The 10,182-nt window shown below is 31.0% G+C and overlaps 1 protein-coding gene across 14 annotated transcripts; it reads right to left on the reverse strand.

The window, feature by feature from the left end:
• Positions 1 to 2,941: 2,941 nt before the first annotated feature.
• Positions 2,942 to 9,868, reverse strand: LOC107422098 (putative pentatricopeptide repeat-containing protein At3g47840). Of its 14 annotated transcripts, none has more exons than XR_009638473.1 (7): positions 9,738 to 9,868; positions 9,091 to 9,276; positions 6,361 to 8,744; positions 5,002 to 5,075; positions 4,178 to 4,246; positions 3,471 to 4,006; positions 2,943 to 3,386 (listed from the first exon to the last, which is right to left on the reverse strand). XR_009638473.1 is itself a non-coding variant. In XM_060816033.1 (4 exons), the coding sequence occupies exon 3, from the start codon at positions 8,534 to 8,536 to the stop codon at positions 6,383 to 6,385; it is 2,154 nt and encodes a 717-aa protein (XP_060672016.1). In that variant the 5' UTR covers positions 8,537 to 8,744; positions 9,091 to 9,276; positions 9,738 to 9,868; the 3' UTR covers positions 4,253 to 5,075; positions 6,361 to 6,382. The 14 variants fall into 14 exon arrangements, 2 of the variants coding, with proteins under 2 accessions (XP_060672016.1, XP_015886986.3); XR_009638475.1 differs by having other exon boundaries at positions 2,944 to 3,386; positions 3,471 to 3,527; positions 3,816 to 4,246; XR_009638478.1 differs by having other exon boundaries at positions 2,947 to 3,386; positions 3,471 to 3,527.
• Positions 9,869 to 10,182: the final 314 nt, after the last annotated feature.

The following is a 10,182-nucleotide window of genomic DNA, read 5'->3' on the forward strand; positions in this document are numbered from 1 at the left end:
ATTCATTATCTTTATATGGGCATTGGGATCCTCGGACCTTAAAAAATCCAATTCACCAAACCTTAATAAGGCTTGGATCAAAGAGCTTTGAATTTAGAAAAGTTCCCTTATTTCCTTAATCTTTATTTCCTTCTCATAAGTAGATTTTTAGGGACTTATATACTGTAGAGTTTCCGTTGCAGATTTTTAAATGCTTTCCTTAAATGTAACAAAGTGATTATTTCCTTTACTTTAGGTCATTATTAGCTGATTCATGTTGTTCCCGAGCCCACCAAGGCTCCGTTACTCTAAGTTAGGCTCTGTTACCAAAGTAGATCATCTTTTCTACTTTTGGAAATAGATATGGTAAATCGAAATTATTGATACCTTAGGTCAAGCCATAAACATCACTCTCGGACTCAATTATGTCTTTGGCTTGCCAATTAAGGTCCTATGTTAGATATAATCACACCATTGTTAATTACCGATCTCAGGCTCAATCGTGAACCTCCAGACCAAGACTCAACTAAAAGCCTCGTCAAGATATAATATATCCTCATGGTCAGCCCCCCACTGCTCCAAGTGAGGTGTTTCACTTGAAGGAGTAAATTTGTTCCGAAATAAAAGTTACACGATTCTTAAAAATACCCTATCATTATTAATGTAGTAGGTTAAAACCATCTCAACTGACACATTTGCCACGTGGAAAACCATTATTGTTCTCGAAAACTACAATTACCACTGCTTTCTTAATGCCGATTGCTGATTTAAGTTTACAAGTCTCCACCTCCACTATTCTTTTCTTCCTATTTACACACTATTCACACTTCTTTGCCAATCTTCATCCAAAATTCCTAGAGCACCAATCCTTTTCCACTTACCTTCTTCAAATAGTGAACAAATTATAAAACTTCCTCAAGAACCTCCTCTCCTCATCTCTAAATCTTCTCTGTGACAATCCATCTTAAAATTAGAAATTAAATTTAATTTGGTTTGATCGAAATTGACAAGTTAGATAATGAATGGGCACTAAGTTTGATTTTTTATTAATCAAGAATTTTGGTTGAGCAGGTACATCATAGCGTAGAAGCTCGTTGATACGAATTCGTAAACTGACAGCGTATGTTTAATTCTAAGTTATTGTTAGAAAATTATAGTTTTGAAAAGTTTTTAAATATTAATATTTATTTATGTTTAAACCAGTCTTTGACAAATAAGAATATCAATCTTATAATTGAAATCTATATATTAGAATATTGAAATTTCATTATATATATATATATATATATATGAATATGTATCAGTATATGGAATTCTTATGTGAAATATATTTAATAAAAATAATATCTTTTATTGCATAATAAAATAAGAAGATTAATCTTATTCTTAATTACCATATATAAAATTTTGTTATTTTTCAATAAAATAAACATACAAACTAATAAAAATATTTATATATAAATTATCAATTTTTTTTAATGTTTTCTTGTAAGTATATAAAATTTATGTACTCCAATTTAAATATCCACATACAATATTCTTCATTATTGTTTTTGTATTTTGTATTTTTAATTATTTATTGAGAGTATTGTATGAATATATATATATATATATATATGCAATATTATCTACTATATATATATATTATCATAATCTTAAAATAATCGAAAAGTGTCATTTACTAATTTATAGCCAAATATATTTAACTTATTTGATAAATAAAATAAAATTAAATATTTTATTTATTTTAAATTTATTTCAAAATTATTAGCATATGTAGTTATCGAATGGCATAAATGGTGCAATTCTGTTATTATAATAATGTATACTTTTTAAATTATCTAATATAATATAATATAATATTATAATAATAATAATACATATAATTTTAAAAGGATAATAGCTGTGTTTTTGGATAATGATCTCCAAAATCTTTCCCATTGGTCCAAATATACTTGATTAAAATCTGATTTTTCTAAACCATCCATCTAATATAATAATAAAAATATATATTAATTAGTAATAAAATAATATCAAATAATTTGTTTTGAAAATAAATTTTATTTTGCTATGTTTAACAATTATTATTTATGATATTATATTTTATATCCAAATAAAAAGATATCTTTATTAATTTTTATATATATGTAAAAATATTCAAAATATATTTAATTAACAAAACTATATATATGCAAATATATTTTACGCATTTAACTTATTTGATAAAACAAATCAAATCAAATATTTGGTTTATTTTAAATTTGTTTTAAAATTATTATCATATATCATTTTATAAATTGTTTGATAGTTATATCAAAAATTGATTTTATATATATTTTATTGTAACTATAAAATATAAAATAATAAATAAATACAATAAAATAAAAAATACTTTTGGGAAGAATTTGAAAAAATGATATATTAACACGTGGTACATACTCTTCTTGTTTTATATATTACATAAATGTTATTTATGATTACTTGATAACAATAACTATGATGTGATAATTACACTACAATATTCGATGACAGTTGTTTATTTCAATTTTACAAGACACACGATGCTCGTAGAGTTGAAGGGAAGTTGTGAAAAATTTAGAAGTCTTTACAACAAAAAGTTATTACCAACATATTCGTGTCATTTACAATATAATATAAATGTCGTAAAAACTAGATAATACTCAAAATATGCTCTGATCACTGTCAAGCCTACTCTTATCAAAATGTGCTTTGTATAAAGATTTTGACAACTTCTTTACTCTCTGAATTGCAAGGCAATTTGCATTGTATAATTTATTTATATTTACTATATCTTGACTCACTTAATATACATGTATCTTATATACACCAAATCCAAATATCAATATTTATACACTTTATTCAGATTTTTATTACCACATATCTGCAGTAGTATTCATAGGGACATAATAGTTTAAAAATATCCACAATGATCCAATAATATCAAAAGATTCTTATGCAACATTTGTGCACATGAAGTTCTGTGAATCTTAATTAAAACATTGAAATACACAATAACAAGATTCTTCAAGTTAAAATCTTTCCCATGTACATAAGCTTAAATGATAGTTGCATAAAATAGACGATGCAATAATGATTTTTTTTTTTTTTTTAATTCAGTTATTAGTATGTGGGGAATATCTACACTTGATTCACTAACTCTCTCTCTCTCTCTCTCTAATATTTTGCTCCAGTTGCGTCGTGCATCTATGTAAGGAAAGTTATGATTATGAACCACAACTCTCCGTAAACCAATTTTCTTGCTGCTGCCAATATCACCAGAACTATTCATAAGCTTCTGTCTCGTCATCTATGAACATGTAGAAGCAAACAGTCTCCTCGGAGTATTTACTAATGTCACTTGGCTGGTTTATTTCCATAAAAAATTCCTGTACAAAATGGATATTTAACAGGTAAAAAAAGCCAAACATATTTAGTATTAGTTAGTTGAAACCAAACCATATTGATCTTACCAAATATAGCCGAACACTGCTCCATCTCAAGGAGGTCAGAATCTTCTATATCAAATCCTGTATTGTACCAGGTTTAATTTCACTGACAAATCTGATTCGTGCACCATACATGAATCAAATATAAGCAAACACATCCACTTGAGGTTATGGGTTCGAAACACAAAGAAGACAACAATTGTTGTAACTGATAAAAAATATAAACAAACATATAAGTGATAGAAAGCAAAGATGTACGAGAGAAAAATCTTCATTGGGAACAACGAAACTTTAAAAGAACAAATTAGCTGATATATTTAATAAAAACTTAGCTAAGTTCGTTTCGGTTTAGGTTTGTTTTTAATAGACCATAAAGAATCAAATTTTTCCTTCAAAGCAGGATATCCACCAAAATCAGATCCTCCTATTTCTGTTTTCCTAGATAAATTTTCTTCATAAGATATACATCAAGTTCTTTAGAACTGGAGAAGGTGAGGGACCTTTGGCATCATGGGCTATGGCTTTTTTCCAGAGGAAGGTAACATACTGAGCGAGCTGTGCTGAAATAAAGATATCTATGAGGAAGAAACTTAGCAACATATCATTAGATGCATGGTATTATACTATATATTATTATCTAGCATATATTATTTCCCATATATTCTTGCTTTGTATTTTACACCGAGTAAACCATTTAGTGATCTGTAATTACAATAACAGCAAAGTCGTACTTAAAGCCATATTGTTGGCAGTCGCACCAATATTTAGCACAACATCACCTTCTTTCAGTACATCTTCACCTAGAGGCGAGGAAAAACAAAAGCATTTGTTAATTATTTAATATTAAAATCAAAATGGTAGCTTCTGAACTTCATAACTTCAACTCTTCTGGAATTACAAACACCTTTTCACTTGGAAAAGGGGAAAGAGAGACAAATGGAGATTCAAAGTAATAATTTAGTTCCCAAATGCTATCGAATTGACAGAAATAAATCACTTTTTGCATGTGAACTCAAATTCCCAAACAAAAATTACTAGTTAAATCACAAAATGTCCCTTAGTTATTTTTATAATATTTTGCAAGAAAACATCGGTAAAATTTGAAACATGGTGTCAAAGCAGGAAACATATCAGTGCTATTTAATCATCTTTTCTACTTAAATATTGTGATTGCCCCAAAAAAAATAATAATAATAATAATTTAGGAGAGTGAAGTTAAGAAAAATAAATTGTTGAATTCTAGTTAAAAGTTGATTTTAACAGTTATAACGCCTTGGCACAAGGTTGAAAATGAACGGGGTTATATAGCTTACGACAACTTAACAGTTGCTATACATGATGGCCACAGCGTGAATTAACAAAGGAAAACTATGAAACTAAAGGCAAAGTAAATTTGAATAAAATTGACTAGTGATATCTTACAGAACTCAAGAAAAGGTAACCTTGGCTAAGAACTGATAGGGTGTTAAAGCAGCCCCTCATTGCAGCAATGGTAATCTAATTTTATACTAAATATAATTTCTTATGAGTTACAGTGTGCGTGGAAGGGACTTACAGGAAATATAGGTAAGAGCTTTCAAAGTTATTCAAACACACAGTTCCTAATTCTTTACAAGGCTCTAGCAAATCCTGCAAACAAAACGGAGGAAGAATAAATAATGCAACCCTGAATCCCAGTATGGTACAGTGAACTAATACTCAACCAACCGAAAAAAAAGAAGGTGTTTTTTGGGTGAAAACAAAAAGAAAAAATTGTAGATGGCAAATAAAAAAAAATTGTTACAAATACTAAATGACTTTTACTTTTTTCTTCATATTTTTGAAATAGACCAAATTTAAGTTTAGTGTAGCCAACCAAAAACGATAGCTCTTTCATATTAAAATAAAAAAACAAAAAATAAAAAAACTGTAATTTATAATTCTTAAGTACAGAACCGCATAGTCCGGCAGATAATGCTGTCTTACGAGCTGCAGCATCAATTTCAGCCAACCAAAATTATCCTGAATAAAACAGAGCTAACAAATTGATAAAATTTGATGTTGAAAACTTACACGAGCAGCTGTCAGGTTCACAAGTCAGCTAAAAAGAGGGAAAAATATATATATATATATATATATATATTTTTTCTTCTGCTATGAAATCCAACCTTGTATTCTTCTGATAATCTAAAAAAAGCTGTTGTAGAATCCCATATCCATGTGTTTCCTTTTCTTCTTTTCTTAGCATTAAGTATGGTTCGCTTGCTCACTTTCAAGTCTTATATATATATGTATGTATGTATAAGACAATAGGGTCGTGATTTGAATATTGAATGTTTATAAACTTGTATCGTGGTTTGTTACCGAATGTGATCAGATTTCGCAAAGGAAATAAAAGACAATATGAATAGTTATTAGCTAACAGTGATGTTGACCGCAACTAAATATATTTGACAGCAAAATTACTGACTTTGTATCATGTAACTTGATAGATAAAAATAAGTTATTACTGATAATGTTGACAACAAATTATTGATTTTGGAACACTTGGTGGCGAAACAAATATGAGATGACCATTAAAGTAAACTGTGACACAAAAGGAAGCCTCAAAGAAAGACAGATGACCCTAAATTCCATCAAAGATTTGTAAGAATTTCTGTCTAAAACCAGAGAAAGTAATGCCTCTATATATACTAAATTTTCAAAAAAGTAATGTCCCTGTATTTGTATAATAATATGGCTATATAAGGTTAAAAAATGCAACGAACAATAATGTTATTCCTTAAGAAAAAAAAAAAAAAAAAAAAAAAAACAATAATTATGGACATCAACGTTGGTTTGTTGGTGAAGTATGAAAATAAAACCAGCACCTCACACCTACTCTCTTTTGTGATGTTCAGCTCTCAAATAACTAACTTGACCATGGATAGGTTACCTTCATTTCTGGTGGATAAAAGTTAATCCTCCGCATCAATAAATGGAAAAACGGATTCATCAGTTGCAGCTTCTGTCTTTGAAGCTAGTAGTTCAAGCATACTGTATATGTCTTCAGCTTGTGGATGAGATTGATCACCAGCTAGAAATGCAAAAATCATATCCTTAACCTTTATCCAAGACCATCCTGGTTCTTTAATCACGCCCTTTGATTTCATAATCTTCCTTAGTTTCGCTGCTTCCATCCACTTCCCTTTGGCAGCATACAAATTTGCCAAGGTGATGTGAGTTCCTGCACAATTTGGATTGAGTTTAAGAATCTCCTCTGCTGCACGTCTTCCACAGTCAACATCACCGTGGACCCTACATGCCCTAAGCAGAGTGGACCAGACAACATCGTCCCGCTGAAATGGCATGCTTCTGATCATCTGCTCTGCATCACTTAAACGTCCAGCTCGACATAGGAGATCAATCATGCAGCCATAGTGTTCTTTCGAAGGATTGATCTGGTAATCGCTATGCATTGATTTGAAATAGTGGAATCCAAGATCTAGCAGCCCAGCATGGCTACAAGCAGAAAGAACGCCAATGAAGGTCACAGAATCAGGTGTTAAACCAACTTTAGGTATCCTGTCAAACAAACGAATGGCTTCTTCGCTGACTCCATGTTCAGCATATCCACTAATCATTGCTGTCCATGAGACAATGTCATTGTGTCCTGTCACCTCAAAGATTTTTGAGGCTTCATCTATGCTCCCACATTTTGAATACATATTAATTAGAGAACTTTGTACTATAGATGTATGCTCTAACCCAATAGATAGGACATGAGCATGGACCTGCTTCCCTTGGTTGAGCAATGCCATGCTTCCAGAAACACTTAACACACTAGCAAGAGCAAATTCATTGGGTTTTGGTCCTTCTCTTCTCATCCATGATAAATACTCAAAAGCTTCTTCCGCATAACCTCCTTGAGAATAACCTGCAATTATAGTGCTCCATGATACAATATCCTTTCTGCTCAATCCATGAAACACCATTGAAGCTGAAGTTAAACGCCCACATTTTGAGTACATCGTAACAACCGAATTTGCCACTGACAAAGAATCCATGTGACCTAAACATAATACGTAAGCATGTAACTGTTCACCCAATTCAACTCTAGCAAGATTTGCGCATCCAGAGATGACGGCTGCGAAAGTATACTCGTTAGGAGTCACACCAGATTTCTTCATTCTTATGAAGGCTTCAATTGCATGCTCCTCTTGAGCCATCTGAACAAACGTTGTAATGATTGTTGTCCATGAAACTACATCCCGTGTTTTCATCTTTGAAAATAAGTGCAAGCCATAGTCTAACTTACCACATTTGTTATACATGGTAGCAAGAGAGTTAGCTACAAATGAAGTCTCATTCAACCCTTTCTTCATTGTTTGAGTGTGAATTGCCTTCCCATGAATAAGAGCACCTGAATCAGCACATGCCTTCAATGCAATAGCAAATGCATAAGCATCACATTCCAGCTTTGACTTCCACATTTCAGATAAGTACACTAACCCCTCTATATGAAGACCAGCATGAACAAGCCCTGTTATTATGGCAGTCCACGATACTACATTTCTTTGTGGCATTTGATTGAAGACTCTACAACCATGCTCAGTTTTGCCATTTTTCATGTACATGTCAAGAAGGGAACTACCAACAAAAACTGAGTTGATCAAATCCAATTTTATTGAATAAGCATGCAAAAGTTCCCCATAATACAAGTTCATGTTGAGTGCACAAGCCTTAAGTGCAAGACTAAGTACAAAGGGGTCCATTTGCAGTCCAGGCTGAACCCACATATTTGAGAATAAATGCAATGCTTCGGAGGCATCAGAGGTATTTAAATATCCAGAAATAATATTAGTCCATGAAATCTCATCCCTTCGAGGCATTTTATCAAACATATTCCGAGCATCACCAAGGTGACCAGTATTCACCAGCTGCTTCAGTCGACCATTTAATTCATGCATATCAGCATGATTAAGAAAATGCATTTCCTGGGCTAACTGGTCAGGTCGTCCATGAGAAACCAGAAGGTTTGATTCTGTGGGAGCAATGGCTGCTCCCATAACTATTCTCCTAACATGAGGCCTAATTGATAATACCATGTTTCTGTAATTACAAACAGCCATGCAAAGCGCTTAGCTGAATAAGAGTTTGAAATTTTCCCCGTTCTCTTTTTGTTTTCTTATTTCCCAAACAGGTCTGATGCCTGATGCTGTGAAAGGGCCTTGTAGCAACGTGGGTGGAAGCACAGATCCATGATCGTTGTTCTCTCCCATGCCCATTATTGAATTGAAACTAAAGCACATTGGGCTAGAATTGAGCGACCTCCACCACCTAACATGGGTATCGTCAAGCATCAAAGAGATCCAAAACTAACAACCAAACAGATCCTAAATGAAATATAATAAAAAATAATAACCAAACAGACCCTAAATGAAATATATATCCTCAGGCATATAACCAAAATCACATTATTCTCAAGCATTAAAACAAATAGTAATTATAAAATAAAATAAAATAATAATAAAAAAACCACGATGCATTCAAACATATAAATTGCATCAAAGACAAAGAGAACTTAAATTTAAAGAATAGAAAATTAATCAAACAATTCGAAGCAAAACTTAAACATAGATTATTAGAGATGGTCCACAATCAAGTGACTGAGAATATGATATACCTCTTCATGTCTGTTAGGGAATCTCATTAAGAATTACTAAACCTTTGGTGATCTAGTCTACATCCTTTTAGAATAATCAAATAAAGAGATTTCTATATCATTCCATCCCAGTGAAAGAAACACTTTTTTTTCTCACAATTCAATCAAATGTGTGTTGAAGCAACTTTCTTAGGCTCTCGTCCTGTCCTGTGCATCAAATCAATAACTTGGTCAGAAAAAATCCATCAAACCACCATTCTATCAATCTATGAATTAATGAACAAATTTGGCCTTCCTGCACATATCAATATCCAATTAATTTACTTCTAACATAAAAGATATATTCTTACTGGCATTCTATCAAACAGTAGTTGGGCAATCCCTAAACCAACCAACCAAGCTCCCTCCGTACCAAAAACAAAAGACCCAAAAATTCGGAGCAGCTATTATCCATCACTTACAGGCTACAAGTTAGTGTCTCCATTGTATTTTTGCAGAAACAGAATATTATATTTGCCATTAGAGAAGTCTATTAACATATATAACAAATGCTTTACAATAGAAAAAATTTATAAAGAAAGATAAAAATAAAATAAAAAGTCCACGAATTATTCGAAAACGACAAATGAAAACCAAATGACTGGAAAACATTTATGGAAGTTTAGTACCATAGACAGAAGCTTGAAAGCTTCCTACTTTAAACTTGCTTCGGGAAGATGGTGCGTGTACAGAATGGAATTTAAATCCGCTGTCCCCGCCCGCGACCGTGTTTGGCCTCTGAGTTTTATTATTATTATTATTATTATTAACTTGGTCCCTAAATTAAAACTATCCTATAAAATTTCAAATAAGATAATTAAAAATTTATATATTTAAAATTTTTTATTATATATAATTTTTAAGAACAATGCTATGAGATAAAAAAAATTCCATGAAAATATTTACTATAAGATGCTTATAATATTATTTATTTAAATTTATTTTTAAAAGTTTTATTTATTTATTATTTATATATTATTAAATTTTCAATAATAAAATAATAACAGTTCATCACTTTAAATATTCGTAAGTTTGTTATTACTTTTAACATTATTTTTAAAAAATTTTTAATTA

This window comes from Ziziphus jujuba, chromosome 3 (genome assembly GCF_031755915.1).
Source record: "Ziziphus jujuba cultivar Dongzao chromosome 3, ASM3175591v1".
Lineage (NCBI taxonomy): Eukaryota > Viridiplantae > Streptophyta > Magnoliopsida > Rosales > Rhamnaceae > Ziziphus > Ziziphus jujuba.